Source organism: Rhipicephalus microplus, chromosome X (assembly GCF_043290135.1).
Source record: "Rhipicephalus microplus isolate Deutch F79 chromosome X, USDA_Rmic, whole genome shotgun sequence".
Classification (NCBI taxonomy): Eukaryota; Metazoa; Arthropoda; class Arachnida; order Ixodida; family Ixodidae; genus Rhipicephalus; species Rhipicephalus microplus.
In genome coordinates, this window is record NC_134710.1 from 243095871 (window position 1) to 243117853 (window position 21983).

The 21983-nt window shown below is 42.8% G+C and overlaps 1 protein-coding gene across 5 annotated transcripts in view; it reads right to left on the bottom strand.

The window, feature by feature from the left end:
- The window catches only part of Sec24AB (Protein transport protein Sec24AB), a 168037-nt gene that overhangs the window by 116444 nt on the left and 29610 nt on the right, over nucleotides 1-21983 (bottom strand). For 3 of the 5 annotated variants that reach the window (XM_075878873.1, XM_075878871.1, XM_075878872.1), the window contains 3 exons: nucleotides 18774-18866; nucleotides 14509-15308; nucleotides 8925-9116 (listed from right to left, as the gene is read on the bottom strand). In XM_075878873.1, the coding sequence (XP_075734988.1) occupies nucleotides 8925-9116; nucleotides 14509-15308; nucleotides 18774-18866 (1085 nt within the window). The remainder of the gene's footprint in view (nucleotides 1-8924; nucleotides 9117-14508; nucleotides 15309-18773; nucleotides 18867-21983) is intronic. The other 2 variants (XM_075878875.1, XM_075878874.1) reach the window with 1 other exon arrangement.

Sequence of the window (21983 nt, forward strand, 5' to 3'; positions counted from 1 at the left end):
AAATGTGGCCAATGCAGCAAGCAAGGTGCCTTTATGCCACCTGTGGATTCCACACACACTCTCCTGTGAGAGCACAGCTGTATACAATGCTCCTCTATGGCTTCAACACACGCTGCTATGAGAGTACAGCATGTACAAAGCTATAAGCTGTCTGCTGGGCCCCTAGAAACATGTGCAACTACCAGCAACCAGCATTTCATCACCAGCATTTCGTCACATTAGGCATTTCCTGTCAGAGGCATAAATGAACTGCATCTCTCGCACTGCTAGCCTTTAGAGAGTGGATGTCGCTTTTCATAAATTGTTGACCACTTAAATTAATTCAAGCTCATTATTTAACAATTAAATTCAAGCAGCAATATTGTTTTGCACAGCATAGCAGGTGCAAGAGTGTAAGGGCCTATCCTTTTCGTCTTGCCCTGCCTGTTACTGGGACAATTCATAACATAGTAAAAATAAAATAAGATTCATATAAGTACAGTGCAGTCCACTTATAACGATATCGAGAAAACCTAAAAATATGATCGTTATAACCGGTGATCGTTATATCTGGACTGCCGCCAAAAAATCGTCGCCGGACGTACCTTTTGTAGCTCCAGGCTTCATTTCGCTATTTTCACCAATTAATAAATATTGTAGATAGTAGGATGTCAAAAACAAGACTTTATTTCTTACTCCGAAGAACGCATCACGGGTTCGCTGAGGAAGAGAGACTGACCGACGGCGGGGTGGGAGCAGTGGGAGGAAGAAAGCACAGCCAGAGGTACACAGCCGGAATGCCAACGAGGCCCCGCCCCGATGCCGCCGCGCCGCTTTGCTTTTCGCTTTTTTTATTTTCTCTCTCTTTCCCGCTTTCGTTCGGCAAGCTACGGCTTGCCGTTGTAGAAGGCGGGGAGCCGCGGAGCGCGGCGCTTTGCTTTTCGCATTTTTTTTTTTAAATTCTCTCAGCTCTCCGCGGTCGACGCGCGGCGAGGCGCAAAACGTGACACAGCTGGCGCCATCTGTAGCGCGTCGCGCCAACTCGCGATGCTCTCCTCGGCTTTTTGAACGGCCGGGACGCGCTGCCGGCGGTGTGCTGCAGTGGCGGCAGATACGTACTCGCCTACGCTAACTTTTCGTCTTGTCTCGGCATAGTTCGTTTCAGAGGAACTTATCAATCTAAATGTTACGATTATTCTGAATGAAACATGCCGTCCACGGCAAACTTTTCATCGTTGTATCCGATATGCGGTGGATAACATATCGTTATATATGGTTTTTTTTCCCATAGCCCCAATGCATAAAATGAGACTGTTAAGTCGACCCATCGTTATAACCGATACATCGTTATATGTGGTATCGTTATAAGTGGACTGCACTGTACTACATAGAAGCTAGAGGCTATGATTGCGTGTTCCCTATTGTGTTCATTGTTTATTCATATGCACAGTTGCTTGAAAAACTACGTCAAAGATTTATGATGGCAAATGAAGGACATGTATGCATTGTTATACAATTATTATAGTTAATTACTAAGTTTTCACTGTAATGGCCTTTGAGAATAACAAAGTTGGCTGCAGTTTCTTAAAGTTCTTTACAGGTGTTCTACTTCGTTAAAAGATTTAATACAACACAACACAGCAACTTGCCTGCTGCTGATCTATAACCTAAGAAAACTAGACTGTTTGTTCTCAATATTTTCAGATAAAAGGGCACATGTATCATTTTAAAAATACAAAATGTTTTCTTTTGCTTGACACAATAATATCAGGTAAATGCACCAAATGTACGCAGACTTTGTTCAATAAAGGTTACAGAAGTAAAGTAAAATAAGGTACTTTTTTAACTTGTAAGAAAAATATACAGACCTAATATACAAAAATGAAGTTTGTTACATGCCACATTTCTCAAAACCCATGTATGTTACATCACGATCAATGTCTCCTTGACCCACTCTCACAGTCGACACAACAAGGATTAAAGAGCATTGTAATGTACACTGACAACGCTACTAGACAATGGCAGAAATAAATATACATCTATAAATGATACTCCAATTTGGACGATGAAAGAGCGAACACTGAACAGTACAAAATTAAAAGGACAAGACAACAAGCTTCGATGAGTGCAATTAACACTGAACTTTATTATAACAAACACTGATATAGCGAATTACCGGTTATATGAACTGTTAATTTTTCACACCTTTAAGGGGGCAAACTGGTCTTTTGGGCCAAAAAGTAATGAAAAAATTCATTTTTTAGAATGGACACATTTGGTTTTTGCAAGTATTTTTCTATCTCTGCAATAGTACTGTTAACATGCAGAACCTGGAAAAAATAGGGAACAGACTTCTAGGCTTCTTTATAATTTGCCGGCACCTGTGTTAGAACCTCTGCTACGAATTTATGAGCACCTTTATGAGGATTGCAAAGAAAGCACACCATAATTGTTGCTTTTTGAAGAAGCTGTGTGTTTTCAGTTTTTTCCATTTTTTAAAAGTAAATTCACGACTGTTCAATATTGAGGCCTTGATACCCTTGCAGCTAGGGGGGCAGGTACAACAATAATTCTTTTTGCAATGAAAACCTGCATGTGTGTAGAATGCAAGTATGAGAGCAGAATTTAGAGCACAAGCACAAGATTAAGAGCACAAGCTTTTTAATTAATTACTCATCGAAATTGTAACACAATCCCAAATGCTTTTGAAAATGGATAGTTCATTTTGCTGTAAAATACTCAAGAACGGCCAAAAAGCAAAAACTCTTGCATACTATCAATTTATAATCATTTGTCTATGTTGACATATCTTAAATATCACTTTTAATTAAGTGCATTTTTTATGGTGGCCTTAAACAATAGGGGTTGAACTTGAGTTTTCTCAGGAAGAAGATAAGTTACTGGAAAACTAATTAAATATTTGAAATCAGCAGAAAAAACTGCATAGTCCTGTGCAGTTTGATCAAGATCACTGAAGAAATAAACAAAAAAATGTCTACGACCAGTATGCCCTTCAGTGACATCTTTAGAACAAAACTGACAATGTAAGAGCCACAAGGGTATTGGCAGTAAAAAATATCTGGTTCGTGTGAGGCTCCACACTTGAAAGGTGGCATTAACATGAAAATGAATACTCACAGTAAATTCGTAACATTTCTTTTTGTAATATACGTTGTGACATTAAGGGGAGATGCTAGTCAAAAAACAAGTTTTTTTCTAAAATTACACATTTTTTGTTTTTATTTGGTTCCACAAGTTCAGTTTCTCTACTTTTACAACAAAAATAAACTGAAAATTGTAATTAAAATCACTTTTAAGAGGAGAGGTGAAGTTGAAAAAACTTTCCTCTTTGTTGACCTAGAGCTATAAAATTTGGCATGCATAATCAAAAGTGTCTTGAATAGGGAAATATGCAGTTTCATCATGATACCTTGAGTAGCTCTCAAGTTACATCATGCTACGTGGCTCGACTTATATGGTCTGCTCGTGGACAGCCTAGCGCTGTAACAAGCCATGCCAGGAAGCTGCAAATGGTGTTGATCTTTACTCAAAGAAGACTATTGGGTATGACAGTCTCAGAATGTTTTCACTACCTCACTTTTTTTTTTCATACAGATCATCATGGCTGCCTACACACATCGTCAGAAACAGAGTCATGTACAAGTCATCGTTTAGAAAAAAAACTGGGCCATAAACAAGAATTTAAAGATTGTCAGACCCTCAAGAAATTTTGGGGATTCTGGAAAAAAAACTGCATCAAAATCCATCCAGTCATTCCAGTGCTACACTTTTCACAAGCAATGCCCAAGTTCCGAAACACACTTGTGAAAAAAAGCCTCTCGAAAATTTCGACAGGCTTTTTTCAGCGAACTTTCTTGTTTCTGGTTGAATATTGATAAAAATTCGCAGAGACACTAAGAATGGCCTGACAGTGCTTCCATAAAAATTTCGAGGTGATACCACAAATACTTAATGAAAGACAAATCGTTTCTTCATTGAATCTTGTGGAGTGCCTGAGCATAATGCAAAAAAAAAACAGTACAGTCAAACCTCGATACATCAAACGGCGCGGCGTTCGCGAAATAGTCCGATATATCCAGAATTCGATATAAAAAAATCACGAAAAAATGCATCAACAGCTTGCTGAAAACAACCAACGAACCGTTCAAGCCTGGTGCAGTAAATACTCACTTGAACATTCAAACATAGTATTTATTGTGTTGGTTTAAAATATTGAAAAAGAGTAGCCTGCTTTTTGTTGGCCATGGCGTGTTTGACGACTGCGTCCTCAATATAGTCCAGGCGATCCATAAGTGATAGGCCGGTGCCTTTAATCGCGCCGCAGTGGCGGCGCACAAGAGCCAAGGCAGCTACGACCTTAGCTGATGTCGGGAGCGGGGCACCATCAGCGCTTGCGGGATCCACCTCGGCAGAGTCTTCATTTGGCTGCTCAGCAGTAGCTTCGGCGACAATCTCCACATCTGTGAGCTCTGTCGCGAGCTCCGCCGTTCGGAGTTAGGCCTGTCGCGCACCACAGCGCGCGACAGGCCTAACTCCGAACGCACGAATACTGCGAGCACAACGACCGATGCCTGCCGATGCTACGGGGGAGGAGATTGCAACAAGTGCGCAGTGTGCCGTTGACACCATAGAGACTGCAACGACTGCAACGACTGCAAGGCTGCGGCGCGAGTCCGGGCGTAAAGCGCGCACATGGCGCGCCCATGCCGGCTCGCCTGACTGCTTTCCCTTTCATAGCGGCAGCGCGGGCCGCGCCCAAGACAGTCGACTGCGTCCTTTCCCTCCTATACTTTCCTCCTCAATCTTTACCTCCCATTCCGCCTTCCCCCGCGCGAAGCCATGTCGGTGCCTTTGTATTGAAAGACAATAACAGCTCCGTGCTTTTCTCTTCACTTTCCTCATTCAAGAACCTCTACCTCAAGGCTGCGGCGCGCGTACGCCACTATGTTAAAGTGGCGCTCTCGGCCCCGTCGATGTGTGCAGCATTCGTAAACGCCCGCCGCTCTACCCCTACTTTCAAGAGTTGCAGGAAAGCTCGCCACCTATCAATAGAGTGTGGGCGGTTTGGGGTGGCTGAGTTCGATATATCTATTATATGTCAAACTGTTCGAAATAAAAAATCAACAACGCATGTGATTTCCCGCATGATATAAAAAACCGTTCCGATATAGGCAATAATACGATATATTCGTGTTCGATATTTGAGGTTTGACTGTATTGAGAAAACTGTGTTTAAAGTTTCAACTTCGCTTCACGCCTCAAACACCTAAAAATTGTGATCTCAGGTTTGTTTCACGACATTCTACTTCTCAGGCATGTGGCCAAAAGTACCTTAGATTATTGTAAGTACTTGATTACAAACAATCACTGTTTATTATATATAAAGAGGTTTATTGCATCAAAAAGAATGGCTCCCACCACGACAGCCGATGCCTTCTTTCCAAACAACAAAGTTATGGGCAGGCGATTGATGGCACAGGAATTCTTTAGCAGTTTATTTAATGATGCGAGACGGGCATACGAAAATACGTGCCCTGCTTCATACATGCTCTTTTGCCACTCTAGCCATGAAACACATCATCATATGCCGATCGCGGAAACGCTAATCTACGAGGCTTTCATTGTCTCCGAACATTCATAGACGCTCGTGGCGATACCCAGCACGGCTTCAAGCATGTCTAAATCGCATCACAAAAGCTTATTGACAGCACTCAATATGACCGTGGAGTGTGTGGCCGCGTGGACAATGTAGCCGGCGGCGTTAGGTGACGATGTGCAAAATGTGTAGCTAGGATGACCAAAAATCTGCGCGCTCTGCGCTTGGTATTGCATTTTCGAGTGATAATGCGTGAAACTGCTAGCTGCTGTTCTGAGCAATCTTTGGCAGAAGAGGGGGGGGGGGGGGGGGGGAGTTTTACAAGCTTGATTGTGGGGTCCGCAGGTGATGCGTAAAATGCCCGTCCGAGATTCCAAGGTGCTAGCGAGAGACGTGCTTCGTTGATTGCGAAGAAGCACATCTTTGTCACGTTGCTTGCGAAGAAGCAATAGTTGGCACAATTGCGCTCGTGCAAAAACGACTCCACTGACGCGCCGCCGCGCTCGTAGACCACGCGCCCGCTCGTAGTAATCCGATCGCGAATCCTCTTACAGCTTCATTGCTTGCGAAAAAGCACGTAGCTAAGAGTGCGCTAGTGCGTTGTTCTTGCCCGCAGTTTTGCCGTCAGCGAAGTTTGCTTCAAGACGACTCCGATGACGCGCCTGGCTCGTAAAGCGCGCGCCCGCTCGCGATGAAGTGCCGCGCTCGTGGATCGCATGCCCAACCGTAGTAATCTGATCGTGTATCCGCTTACAGCTCCTAACTAAAGCGTAATTATATCTTAAGTGAACATCAAGCCACGAAGACGTCACGGAGTAGCGATTTTCGAGAGCCATATTTTCACGACGCACAAGCAGCAGATGATGATCTCCCGGAGCTAGCATCAGGCTAATGACGTGGCGAGCTGAGGCTACATGGCGGCCACAGCTAATCAGGGGCCTCGAAACGACCTTCAAACATTTGCTTTTTGTGGGTTTGTTTTTAAAAGAAGGAGCCAGCTGAGGCTGGAAATTTAAACACGGAGAAATGCTCTTTCCGAAGAGCCCAAGAAGCTGGCTCCCGGCCGTGCCATCGCAAAGCTATAATTTTTTGAAAATTGCTCTTTTCTCGCTATGTCCAGTAAAAAGTTTCGCTACCTAGGAGGGTGAAACGAATTTTCTGAAGCACTTCTGCACGGTTTTCAGGGTAGATATTTGGGAATCGGATAGAAAAAAGGTTCCAGAAACTGAAAACTTGATTGCATTTCGCATGAGGAGTTCATTAAAGCCAAATGCTAAAAATAACAATGATTGCCAAGGTCTCATGATGGAAAAAATTATTTTAAAAAACATTTTTGCTGCTTAAATTAGCTTTGACTAGTACCTTTAAAACTCGCCTTTTTCAAGATCCGATTTCGGGCCACTTAGACGTGTTTTTAATACATCTGATAGCCAAATCAGAATGAAATTTCGCCCACATATTCTTTAACACGTGAACGGTACAAATATTTTTTTTGAAACTTTATATTGCCAGTACAATTATTATGCACCAAAAGCAAACAATGAGGATGGGCTGATGATTCTAAGAATTCTGACATTACAATTTTTCTTTTCTATCAAAATGTTTCACTTGCACCTTCTTGATAATTATTTGCATTCTACAGTTACTGTGCAGCATTATGAGCAATTAATAGCTCAGAACCATAAAAGCTTAGTGGCATACAAAGTTTGTCCAGAACGAACTAAACTTTACCCATTGTCGTGGCACAAAACAAAAACTGTGCAACTAACTATAGAACTCCTTATGTATTTGAAATCAGCATAAAGGCCTTTATATGCAGAAAAACTTTGATGGCCCTAAGTTACAGATTAACAAAACATTTTTTTTTTTTCTTTTTTCAAATTGCATCTCCCCTTTCAAAAAAGCTGGCTAAAAAATGTGGTCAAGAAAGTTGAAGATAATAATGGCCAATAAGCACTGTGGATACTGCAGAAATGGTCAAGAGACTGGGAAGGTACTTGGGAAAACTCCAGACAAGTGAAACTCATGTACAGTAAAAGCTCGTTAACCTGGATCTCAGGAGACCGGTGAAAATGTCGGAGTTATTCGAATTCTGGATTACCAAATGAACCATCAAAACAAAAGGAAAAGGTACTCTGCACAGACAAACTTTTATGGATTATGATGCAGTGAAAAACTGCATCAACTTAGTCAGTCTCGTCATTTGAATTAGTGCTAAAATAATCTTCTTGAACCCCATGTGGTGGTGGTGTGCACGCTCGCTGTCGCGAGAACAGATGCAGAACAGATGCAGAACTCCACGAGGACAGTGAGAGCTTCGGCGGCCTCCTGCACAGTGCGATGTCGTGTTGGCTCATCTTGAATGTCATCATCGGAACAGTGATTCTGGTCCTCTTCAAGCACTTTCAATAGTATGTCATCATCAGTCAGCAAACCAGCAACGGCCACACCATCATCAACGCACACAAACACAGCCTGAGAACCTAATGAGGGTTTCTATGTCAAAGTGCCAACTCCCCCAACAGCCAACTCTTTTAATGTACCCGAGCTGCGCACACTATGCCTGAAGTCACTACGCAAAGAAATCAGTAGCGTAGGCATTGCGGGCAACTCGGGTAGTGGCGGCTGCACAAACTGTCCCGTCGGGGCACATTTCACAGACACTAGATGCCCCGCGGCCCAAGCGCTTCTGCCGGGTGGTGACTAGCACCACCTGGCCACTTCCCTCCTCATTCACTATCATCATGGTCATAATCTGCTGCTGTTCGTTCGGTTTTTGGTTTTTCCAAAACTTCGGTTCTGCCGTTGTAACCGACGGCGGAGTAGGGACTTCATGCTTTCAGCAACCGGAATCGGTTACGAAAAGCATGGAGCCCCGATATCCCTCTTTGAAACCGTTCGAATTAACCGGTGCGTGTCTAAATCCCTCCGAATTATTAAGCATATGACACCATTGAAATATACACACTTTTGCCCGAACCACATCGGGTGTCCGAGTTAACGAGACCGCGATAAACTAGCTTTTTTACTGTAGTAGAAAAAGCCCTCTCATGCATGGACACTGTGAAAAACTTCGCCCTGCTCAATGCATGCGCTTTTATATGAAGAATACTTACATGAACCAGATTGCTGATTTATTGAAGCTTGTTTTTATCTCTACTGCTACAAATAATTTGAGATATATAAAGAACTACTTTATTGTTCCAAAGTTGGTTCTTTGTAATGAGTTTTTATATAACATGATTTGTACAAGTTGTAAGTGCACTGTTTTGATTATATCGAAAATGCAGTCATGTTTTTTCAACACACAAACGAAACATAGTCTCACCCAAAGCTTGTTGAAGCTGGCATTAACACTGAGGCCCGACATTCTTGAATGGAGCTCTGGGTCATAACCTGGCACTCCTCCCATGGGTGGCTCTAGAGTTGCTTGCTGCTGCTGCTGCTGCTGTTGAGTGCCGTAGAGGGGAGGTGGTGGCGGCTGCATACTGTTTGTGCCACTTGCATGACTGTAGCCCGGCTGTATCATAAGTGAGAATACAGGGAGCTGAAGTCATATGAAAAAAATCACAGCATATTCACAGAGAGAATGATGATGAGTGGGGCGAAGTGCTGGAGGGTTTCATCGCTAAACCGTGAACCACTCGCGAATATCGCCCACTACATCATCAAAGACGTGACAAACACTCTATACGTTTATACAAAAAATTTTATTATCCGTAAGTGGTAGCTATACGTCACTTCCGTTTCCCCTTCATTATAACAGCTTCACTGTCGGTAAAGTGGTGGATTGGTGATGGGGCATAGTGGGATGTTTTCAAGGACTAAGTAGAGGGCAGTTTGCAAAGGTGGCACTATAGGCGATCACGTACAAACAAGGAATGGACACAGCGGGACAATCTATGGTTTTTTAACGCGCACCTGGATATAAGTACGATCTATCTTGCATTTCATATTGGATACTTCTCAACAGTATTTGCTTTATGGTCAGTGAAGTGGTGATGTAGCATAGTGAGATGCTTGCAAGGCCGAAATAGTGGGCAGTTGGCAAACGTAGAACTATAGGCGGTCACGTACATACATACAAGGGATGGACAGACCCACGCCTTTAGGAGCTTTGCCCCTAAAAAAAGATTATAATAAAGGAATGAACTACAAAGCACCTAAAACAGAAGAAGATAGCCTTGGCACACTAAAAAAATGTGAGAATATGGAACTTAGAATGACACATTTAGAGACATAAAGCCTTATCATGCCATGAAAATTTACATCAACACCAGTGAAAACAGCAAATTCAAATGGCAATGCCTCTCATTATTCTGCTACATGGTGGAACCTTATTATTCACAAAAAATATCAATAACAACAGTAACAGTTTTACAGGCAAACAGATGTAATCACAATTCTTGTAATATCTTGTTATCTGTATTGCATAACTGTCAATCTAAAAACAGCCATAAGCCAGAAACCAATATTTTAAAAATAATGGTAAGTGTCCAATATTTAAAAACAAGAACACTATCACTTATTAGTGATGAAAATGAGTGGTATATTCATCGTATCCTCGTGAGACCAGAGTTTCACATTTTTTCATATTTAACCGGAAAGCGCAGTTTTTGTACACTTACCACTTGATACACGAACCAGTGTGCAAGATATTGCACACTGATACTCAATGACAAAATTTTTTACTAGAAGCACACAAAAGCTTTTAACTCTTGACGTAACTTTTTTAAGCAGTTTCATACTATGTATGAAATTTAGAGCTCACTCAGACTTACATTAACTGATGTATTCCTCAACAGGAGTCGCTCGAACTCACTTACTAAAAATTTCCTCAGACTCGCCCAAACTACGACTCACCAAAACATTACTCACTTGGACTCACTCAGGCTCAGACTTGCAGCTCTACTAATATCTCACATAATCGGTGCTCTACTTGGCGCTTTTTATGTCGTATCTTTAAATACAAGCTATCAGTGACTGAAATCCGCTAAGGACATTTTTATAGAAAGTGATGACATCGATTGATGACCGACATCTTTTTTACAAAGCCTTCGTTTAAAAAAAAAATAATGAGAGAGGGGAATCAACCCCCCCCCCAATAACTCATGCATCTGTTCAGTTGATGTTGAGCTGGCATACAAACGCTACTGCATTTATGTCCCCCGGCCCAAGTCATGCTTATTATATAATTCAGTTCCGCTATATGGTTAGAATAGTACAGCAGGAGGTTCAAAAGTTTCCAAGAAACTGACAGGAAGACCTTCTATGATTACATGAGTGGCATATTTTAAAAAAATACAAGGTGTGAATTTGTGAGCAATGACAAACAAGCTTAATTAAGCAATTACTAACGATACAATGCTATGTCTGAGCAGACATATTATAAATGTGAGCGAACATAAGGACAATAGTAATCCTGAAGTACATAGGATGCAAGGTTGGCAAAACAATGTGGAGCTCACTCACTTATCAAATAAACCTCGTCTTTAGGATTCCCTCCGACTCACACTCATCAAAGTTTTCCTTAACTGGACTCTCTCATATTATGACTTACTGAAATTTTCCTCACTCGGACTCACATTCACCTAACTATTACTCACTCGGACTCGCTCAGACTAGACTCATGGCTCGATTTGAGTACGGGTAAGCTTGATTGAGCCTACTAGTGAGTGAGTTTGGCAACCTATGTATATATGAAACAGTTCTGTAAAGCAGCGATATAAAAAAAATTAGAAGCGCTACTGAGATAATACCGTATTTAATCGTGCAATGAACCCACTTCCATAATGAACCCCCCCCCTTTTGGTTTTTGAAAAAATGAAAAAAAAAATTTTAATGCATCCGTTCATTTTATTTCAGGGTTATAGCCAGTGGTGTTGACGATCGAAACAATGTTAAATCAAGCCACTATATCACAAAATAACCTAATAGAAGGCAAACATATTTATGCAACCATGCTAATAAACAGTTGTGAGCAGTGCGAGTGTGGACGAAGTCAATTGAAATTAAAAAGTCACGCCTTTTGTGGCAAAGCGCCATCTGTCAAATGCACAAGAAACCTCTTTGCTGATAGCGCCACGCAAGCACAGCGGTTACAAACAAAGCTCGTGATCTCCGAAATGGCAGGCGCACGGCATAGAGACACGCCGCACGCTCACCCTCTCATACCCGTGACACATGGGCAAAAGTAAAGTACTTTGAAGTAAACCCCTTTTGTCCCCTAGGGGGACCATATGCAGAAAGGAGTGGCGCTGATGACACACGGCACCGGACTACTGCTTTAGGCGGTGCCTCAGAAGAACGCTGCAGAAAAAATGGGGCTGTTTGTGGAAGCAGCAAGATTGGAAATATTAAAAAGAATCTGCGCATGTACATCACATTCAGCGACGCCGGAGCATAAAACCGTTTTTTTTTATTGTCTGGTGGCTTATAATGCGCATACCTGTAATTTTCTTTCGCTTTTTTGCATTTTTAGCAGCAACTTAAGTTCGTCTGGCAACTATGAACAGTCGGTGTGTTGCTGTTTTTGTTTTTTGTCGTGCTTTTTACATGGCTGCGTCCAGCTGGGTCAGTGATGGCGTGCCGCGTTTCATCGTGGTCCTGCGATGTCTCAGCGCAGAGACAGAGATAAAGCAACAGTTGAAGTGGGCCTGACTCTTGTCGCCCTCGGCTCCATCGAAGATGAGCTAAACGCTGCGAAGGCAATTTTGCTGTGAATTTGCGCCCGTGTACGGGGAATACCGGCGTCGGTGAGGCTCTCGGCAATCGCCTGGTACACTCCACCGCTGTGCTTTTGCCCTTGCAAGGCGTCCAAATAGTCCTCCCATAGCTTAATCAGCGCCCAGGTCTCCTTTTCAGTCCACTGGACGCGCGGCTTTTTCTTCACCGACTGAGCTGACTCCACTGTTATAAGATACTACGTCACCGACACAGCAACTGCCGCTGCCAACCCTAACATGATCGCGCTAGTGACGTAATGCAGGCGTTTGAAAGTATGGACAGACTATAGGCCTTCACTTTTCAACAAATCGCACTGCTGCTGAAAATGAAAACATTTTCTCAGTGCAAAAAAATACTGACAGGGCACCGCAGTGTTGCGACACGTTTTCTTCTATTGATAAATTATGCACACTGTATGCAAGAGTACTCCCTTCCTGCCAGAAAAGTAGATGCGGGATCTGCTTTTGCGAAAAGGATCTTTGCCGGAAAGGAGTTACTCCTTTGTCGTGTGTCACTGCGCCCGAACGTCTTTCCGAAAGATGTCCCTTTGCCTAAAGGACTTCAGGGTGCCCGTGTGTCAGGGGCATCAAAGGCCATGCAAAGTGCCGTCGCACACATCGTGCATTTGTCGTTGTAAACTTAGTTGGGACACCTGCTGCGCAGGGCACGTCTGATCGTTACGCTAGCTGCACTGCTGGTTACAAACAGCATGCGCTGAAGCATTGGAACAGAGCAGCTGCGCGACACTTCGGCGTCAATCCGTGCGCTTTTATTACTGGAGGAAACAAAAAACGAGCTTCGGGCTAGAAAACACGGTTTGTCGCAGATTTTACGAGCCAAAACAAGTAAAACTGTGACGTGCAATTTTCAATGTTATAAATCACGCGACTTTTTTCTTCCGTGTAATGAACTATCCCCCCAAATTGGCGTCAAGTTTTTTGAAAAAAAGGTGGGTTCATAACACAAGTAAATACAGTAGACGCAGAAGTCAGCGAACTCATTTATGAGTCGACTCACTCGGACTCACTCAGACTCAGATTGGGCCGCTAGTCTGAGGTTGAGTGAGTCCGCGTGAGTAACATTTTCGTAGGCTTAAGTTAGAGTGAGTACGGTTAAAAAAACTTTTAGTCATTGTGAGACCGAGTCCAGCAGATGAGAAGTCTGGTGAGTTTAAGCGAGTCCAACCCAAGATATATTTGTTGAGTCAGTCTGAGTGAGTCTCATTTTTGTTGGCCAACCTATGGTCCTATTTACTCTTCAGCACTACTAAGAGCCTTACCTGGATTCATGTTTAAACTCGCGTCTATTGACAAGTGTTCCAAAGCAGGATCGTTCATACATCTTTTCAATATTTATTGATCAGAGGGGTGAATTCGATAAAGGGGTGCCTTGTACTCCAACTCCCACGCCATCTCTTCTGGGAAAGTTTTTGATAAATATATAATATGTTGTCATTTCTTTCAAGAAAAAAAAAAATATCCCTGATATTTCCAACCACTCATAACTCATACTCATATTTAGAAGGTACTATATCAACAAGCACCAAGGAGAGCCCCGATTACGTTAAAGAGCATTGACACTATGATCAAGAAGGCACTAAAAGACTCGTACTCGCGCAAACTCAAACCAAGCCAAGAGTCTGAGTGAATCCAGGAGCGTAATATTTTGGAGAGTGAGTACAAGTGAGCTCCACAATTTTTGCCAACCTATGAATAGAAATGTCCTTTTAGAAGAAAATTTGCATCAGTGTAACATTCACACATACTGTAGGGTACATATAGCAAAAAGCAAAAAAAAAAAAAGAACTCTTTTTGCTCCTATATCCACAGAGAACCTGGATGCAAGCGAGCACGACAAACTCACGCTGGCACACGCTTAAGCCTCCATAGCAGCAGCGCCGACACCACTCAACCTCAATGGGCAATACATTACACACAAAATATATCACCTAAGTCATAAAGAAGTTACACCCACGCCTCCATGGCAACTGTGCTCAAAATGATCAGTGCACATTCCTGAATCATTCTACTACTACAAAACCAAGAATATTTAGCTGAGCGGTAAAAAAATAAGGGCAACTTAATTGGCCGTGTCGAGTAAAATGTGCTTGGTGGAATGAATGCTATCTTTGAACATGCCTACCAAATGCAGAAGAAAGGGCACCATGACCAAAACTGCCTTCCCACCTGTAGTGGATATGATGGCCTCCCGTGCAATGCCTGGGCCTGAGGAGCTGAAGTGGGTGGTGGGCCAGGGAAACCCTGTCTCAGCTGTGGTACACCAAGCATGCTGCCTGGAGGTGGTCCATACCCTTGAGATTGTGTTGCTGGGAGTGAAACAGGAGGTAAACATGCTCCAGAACTAGCCACACCTGGGACCCCAGGACCCTGAAAGGGTGCTGGTGCACTCTGTCCCACCACTGGTAGAGGTGGGCCTGAGAACTGTGACAATGATGGATGTGGCATTGAAGATGCAGGCAAAGAAGTAGCAGCAGTTAGCGGGCCAGGCAGTCTGATGGTACCCAATGTTGAAGGCAGCGGGGGACCCGAGACTGGTGGGGCTGGGCCCATGACTGGCCGAAAAGTAGTGGATGCTGCCAGCTGGCTTTGAAATGTAGCTTGAGGGCTGGTAGTTGGACACTGATAGGACGGGACTGGAGGTGGCATTCCTGGCACAGATTGCACACCCAATGTCGGAGGTCCAGGGAAAGCACAGGAGGAAGTGGACACTGGATACGTGCTGCCAGAGACAGGCTGCGAAGGTAGGCTGCTAGGCACTGACATGGGTATCGGCCTGACAAATGAGGATCCAGAGGTTGATGGTGGCCCCAGAGGAGGTTGTCCAGGCTGCTGTGGTGCCCCCTTCGCAAAGGATGAGCTCGATCCCTGAGAGGCTGGTGGATAGAATCCAGCTACTGGTGGTTGTGGACCTCCGCTTTGGGGTGGAGCTGCTTGACTGGTGTTGGGATACGTGTAGTCGACAGGGCCTTAAGTATACAGCAAAAAATAGCAAATGTCACTTAGATGCCAAACATCCAAATATAATTCACAGTACTGATAAATAGACAAGTGATGTAAAATCAGTTATCAAAATCCCAATGCTGCATTAGTAACTAACCTGATAGTACATGGGAACTTTAATATGTCCCAAATGCAAGCTTTCAAAGGAGCTCTGAGAAAAAGTTTTTCGTCTCGCATGTTTTTTTTGCAATGTGTTGCTGGGGCCTGTTAGATTTAACACGGCTTATTGTTTGCTGCAGCAGGCGACAGACGATTAATTATAGGCTCCTCATTACCGGCCAGTCTCGGTTTCGGTTTGAGAGAGCTCTAAAAGCTACAAGCCACCAGGTGCCTGGTGGCAACTATCTTGTGATCAGAACACAAAACTGTGATGCACCTCCACACGGTACGCATCAAGAAGTCCGTTCGAACAGAGAATGGGACAGTAGTGTCGCTGAATGCAAAACTTTCAACGTAAACGAAGTGACAGTGAACTCACGAGCAGCCACCGTGTTAGTAGTTGCTGTGCTGGAGCAAAAGTGAAAAAAAGAAAAATGGCGGCTATGATGTCATCATAACTTATTCTATTAAATGCAGCATGACATGCAAACTTCAAAATTCATGCAAAATACCTTTCAAGCTATATTCACTATTGATATTTTATAGATGACATATGCATGTTCGTGGGAATCGATCCCACAGGCCGTTTTGAGCTGCAAAAATTGGCGTGAGTACCCCTTTAAGTGCACTGCAAATGTGATGCTAGATATGTGGGCTTTAATGTCCCAAAACCACCATATGATTATGAGAGACGCCGTAGTGCAGGGCTCCAGAAATTTCGACAACCTGGGGTTCTCTGCACTGCAAATGTGGATTGGACATAAGTTTAATGAACCAAGCAAGTCTTTTAACACCGAGAATGCACCTCACATCAATGAAAAAAATTTTACACTGTAGGTGGTAACCACGAGGATGATCATGTGTGGCTACGAAGAGTTTAAGCACAACACGATCCTTGATCCACAATAACACAATATGTGCCAACATGGTGCCACATACAGCTACCCCAGTAAATGCATCTGATACAATGCCTAAAAGCAGACAATGATAATTAAGGCACCAGACAAATTCAGTGCGTTGCTCAAACATTCACACACATCAGCACATATTTAACATTTCTGCATGGAATTGGCACATATTTATTAATTGTATTCAATGCCCAGCATGCTTGACCTCACCGCTCTCCCCTCACGAAACATGATGGTATATATCAGCGGCTACTTTTGCATTATGAATGCATTATCTGGTCCCCCGAGTGTTTTAGGCATTTGAGGGACGAAATGAATGACTGACCTGGTTTAATGTCCCAATGCAACATATGCTACGAGAGATGTCACAATGCAGAGCTTTGAATTTGTCTGGATCAACTTTTTTTAACATACACCCTAACAATGGCCAACAGTTTTTGCATTCCACAGGAATGTGGCTTTCAAGGCTGCAAATCAAACTTGTAAGTCGTTCTCAAAAGTAGTACACTTGTCACTACGACACAGTATTAACTTTTTTTTTAATACCACAGATTCCTATGAATAAATTGTTTTTCCTAACTGATCCTTTGCACTACACCCCTAGCTACATAAAAGGTGATTGCCTCAGTGTTTCTACAATGCACAAGGCCACCCCAGTATTTTTGCCGAAATTTGATGATCAGCATTTGATCAGTGTGGGATGCACAGTGTCACTCACAGCAGTTTTGTTCCAAATGCTGCAAAAAGGAATACATGTATTGCATGTATTTTACACATATAAAGCGGTCTAGGAAGGTGCAGCTCAAGTCAATGATTCATCAGTCAGTACAGGTAGGTTTTCCACACTAAAACATAAAATTTGCTGTAAGAGTTGTTGGACCACATAAATGTATTACCATTTCTCATTAATATAAGGTCAAAGATCAGGGGAAGATGGAAGCTCAAAGCAATGAAAAATCCTTAGAACCTGCTGTGTCGCTAAAGTCAACGTTTTGACAAATAGTCTTTTTTTCAAACTAGCAACTGATTACCTCAAAGAAGACAATAATAATTATTGATGTTTAACGTCACAAAACTACCATATGATTACGAGAGACGCCATAGTGAAAGGCTCCGGAAATTTCAACCACATGAGGTTCTTGAATGTGCACCTAAATCTAGGTACACGGCCTTCTCAAGTACTTTTGCTTCTATCGGAAATGCAGCCGCCGCTCAAAAAAGACAAGACCTCTTGTCAAAATATTGACTCCAAGAAAATCCCAGCGTTCGAAGAATTTTTCGTTGTTGACAATCATAATGTAGTGCAGAGCAAAAAACAAACAAACAAGCGAGAGAACGAGGACACACTGCATCAAAATTAAGCTTATGCACTGTTTTTGTTCTCTCGTTCGTTTAGTGTGTTTTTTGTGCTGCACTACATTATGATTGACTAGTTCCAACTCGCCCAACAAGCAACACTGCTAAGCTGGCAATGAAATAACATGAAATCATCAGTTTTACTATATGCAAATGCAATCATTCACACAAAGGAAAAAAAATTACTAGCAAAGGAAGCTTCAGATATTTAAGGCAAACCAAAGCTGCTTCTAATATCAGATACACAAACAACTTAAGAAGGATGAAGGAAAGTGAGAACACTCCACATCTGCAGCGAAGTGATAAATCATAATTGTCAATAAAAAACAAAAATAAACATGTTTCCAAGACAGAAAAAAAATTTATAGCACTAACCGAATAGAAGATGAGATCAATGTATCATTAAAAAAATAGAAAATAACATCAGTCTGATTTTAAAAAATGCAAGAAAAAAACAAAAAAAAAGCTCGGCTAGGTGACACATTGTGGATGTACAGCGCAGGTACACAGGTGAGAGCAGCACTTGGTGCAGCTGTTCTTTTATCGATCTTGTATTTGATACAGCATCGTCTAGCAAGTGGAACTCCGCTTTCCGGAGTCCGGACATAACATCTTAACTTTAGGCTGTCCAGAGGGTCCACGATGTGACGCTAGGTCTCGGCCTTACTGTCCCATCGTGGGAGCGGCCCGCCGTGTGCTAGGGCGCATGCCTTCGGGCTTTCAAAGTAAAGTTTTTCCAAACCATACCAATTACAACCCTGTTGGTTCATGAATGAATGTCACCGCAAGTTTTTAGTCTAGAAACATGGCACTCTTACTTGGTAATGTTGAACAGGCAGTCCTCTATGGCTTAATTAACTACATCTATACATCTTGCTCAACTCATCCAGCAAGCCACCAAAGCCTCTAAAACAGAGGCATGTCTACCACTAACAAAAAAAACTGGACACAATGAAATAAAACAAGTGCATGACACCCAAGCAAAGAAACAAAGAATGAGAAGTTCATGCAAGGGCAAGTTGACAGCATAATAAAGCATGTTGAAAAGGACAAAGGACAAGGACATACTCGGCCTGAGCGAAGAGAACTGCCCCTCCATGAAATCGTAACGCTGACTTGGGATCGGAGAAGCGTTCCGTGAAGACTTCGCTGACGTTGGCTCTAAATAAGGAGGGGCAAGGGAAGGGACATGGCAACAGTCATGCCACACAGTTAGTTGGATGACATCCCAAAGCACAGGACAGAGAGAGCAGGAAAATGGTGAACAGGTTATCAGAACAGAGAACTTGGACAGACCCAACACCAAAAGGATGGGTGTTGCAGCAAACAAATATTTATATTGTTAATTTGCATCATGCCGGAAAATGCAAGCCAAGCCCAAGCATTTCTTTCCCACACCCGTATGCAACCCTTGAAGTCCATAGGTAGTACAAGCCATTTCACACTTAAAGAAAACTGAGCGTGGAACATTGATTGATTGATATGTGGGGTTTAACGTCCCAAAACCACTATATGACTATGAGAGACGCCGTAGTGGAGGGCTCCGGAAATTTAGACCACCTGGGGTTCTTTAATGTGCACCCAAATCTGAGCACACGGGCCTACAACATTTCCGCCTCCATCGGAAATGCAGCCGCCGCAGCCGGGATTCGAACCCGCGCCCTGCGGGTCAGCAGCCGAGTACCTTAGCCACTAGACCACCGCGGCGGGGCGAGCGTGGAACATTGAAATGTGGTGAGCACTGCAGTAACACACCAGCAGTAGCCTGCACAGGCACTGACAGTCAGAAGACCTAGTGTGCAACACCATCGTAAGCTATGGCGACACGCAGGCAACACAGGGTGTGTTCCAATACTCACCGTAGATGGCTAAATAGACAGCTAAATGGACAGCGGCCATCTTAAGTCCCATTCCAATTTTCACTGGAGGGCAAAATAGACAGCTCCAAGTAGACCACATTGTAGACAAATACGATGCAGGCTACTTTTCTGTCTAAACAAGATGGCAGCTCAGCAAATCACTCAGACAGATTGGATCTCATCGGAACGGTTGTCTGCACACAAGCAGATGCTTTTCCAGGCGCTAAATGTGAGTAACGTTTAATTTTTTAGATATCAATCTGAAATAAGCCAGAAAATACAACTGTTACGCTTGTTTATTTTGGCTTTCTATTCTCGACTCGAGGTGGCGCATCGTCACGTAAAAGCTGTCCAGACGCGTTCCGATTCTCGGACAGCATGGGCTCGATGCTGTCTTCTAGGCAGTCTGATTGATTGATTGATTGATTGATTGATTTGTGGGGTTTAACGTCCCAAAACCACCATATGATTATGAGAGACGCCGTAGTGGAGGGCTCCAGAAATTTAGACCACCTGGGGTTCTTTAACGTGCACCCAAATCTGAGTACACGGGCCTACAACATTTCCGCCTCCATCGGAAATGCAGCCGCCACAGCCGGGATTCGATCCCGCGACCTGCGGATCAGCAGCCGAGTACCTTAACCACTAGACCTCCGTGGCGGGGCTTCTAGGCAGTCTGCATAGACTATCTACGTGCTGTCTAAGAATTGGAACACAGCCATAGTCATGACGCATGTTACTTTCAGAGTCTCAGTGCTTGAAGCTAGAGTACATTGAGCGCACATTTTGGTGCCTCTTTCTCGTCACTGGGTATTAAGGTAGTATTCAGTGAATAAATATACATGCATGCTCCCAGTGCCCTTGTTTTTCGAAAAAACAAATGCGGCATGCTGTCAAAAGTAGATTGCACAATACCCCTATTGCCAGTAAAGGCTCAGACATTGGTGTGGGCAACATTTAGTAAAGACTATACACTCAGTTCCTGAAGTAACAATGAAATCCACGCATTTCCCCTGAAGGTAGCACACTTCCAAATAATGCGGCCAACACACATCACTGTAGCTGATAACGGCTATGATGGCGTGTGTTGGAAAATTTTGTTATCCAGCATCTGCACGGAGTTGATTGTTTTTTCCTTCCGAAATTACATGTTTTGTTTTTGTCTGCTTTCACAAGTTAAGTTTTACTTTCACCAAAAAAAAAACCAACTTAAGATTGTAATGACTGTAACCTCACAGTAGGTTAAAATCACTCTTTAAGAGCACAAGGCGGCTTACTAAAAACTAAAAAGAGCTCCTTAAAGCCCCACTGAAATTGTCACCTCTCTCTCCGATTCCCATAGCATTTTGCATGAGCAGTTCACCAAAGCCACATCAAAAAATTGGGGGATCCTTCAGCTTCGCCTTTAAGGGTTGAGCAGCACAATAGCGATATCCCGTGCCTAGTGAGCACTTCAAACATGTAGTGCATGAAATCTGTTCAAACTTGCAATGTACCCACTACACGGCCCTAAGGAAATAGGTACAGTAACGCGTGTCCCTTTTGTAGTGAATGACTGGCATTAAACCATGAAGTCATTATAATAATCTCATGTCCCGATGCCCGATGGTAATTTACGCATTATTACTGCCATATTTCATATTGCATAGTGAATATTAAACAGATTGTGTGTGTGTTTGTAAATCATGAGTTACTTTCACTGCATTTTCAAGTAGTGGAAGTTATTTTCACTGTATTAACAAGCAGATGTGTGGCTGCGTGGTAGAACACCTGCGTGCTATGCAAACGACCCAAGTTCAATCCATACTTGGACACAGAATTTTTATTATTCATTTCATTTGAATCTTTCTCAATTTTTTGGTCATGCACAAGATTATTCTTCGCTCACAACCAATGACGCTGATGCCAATACCAACACCAGAATTTCTGCAAAACGAGCTACTTAATGTTATCTCGTTAAAATACCGATGATGTCTACGCACTTACAAAGGAAGAAATCATCTTGAAAAGCATATCTTTGCATATCTTTGCCTCATGTATGAGCTTACATTTATACCTTTCAAATTCATTTTTCTCAATTTTGGGCAACTTCGAGCTTGGACATCATGTTTTTGATACTTCCGATAGCTAGATTGAGATGAAATTTTGCTCACATATTTTTTAACATGTGAAGAGTGCAAGAATCTCATTAAAACTTGGTATCACGCATACATGTATTACGAACCTGCAATAAGCAATTAGTATGTGCTGAGCATTCCAAGACTTCTCACATTAGAATGTGAGAAGTCTTAGAATACCCATTTTTCTTGTCCATTACTTTGAAGCCTTGTCGTCAGTAGCATTTCTAGTTGAAGCCTTGTCGTCAGTAGCCCTTTCTAGTTGTTTGTTTTCTACAGTTAATGTGGAGAAATACGAGCCA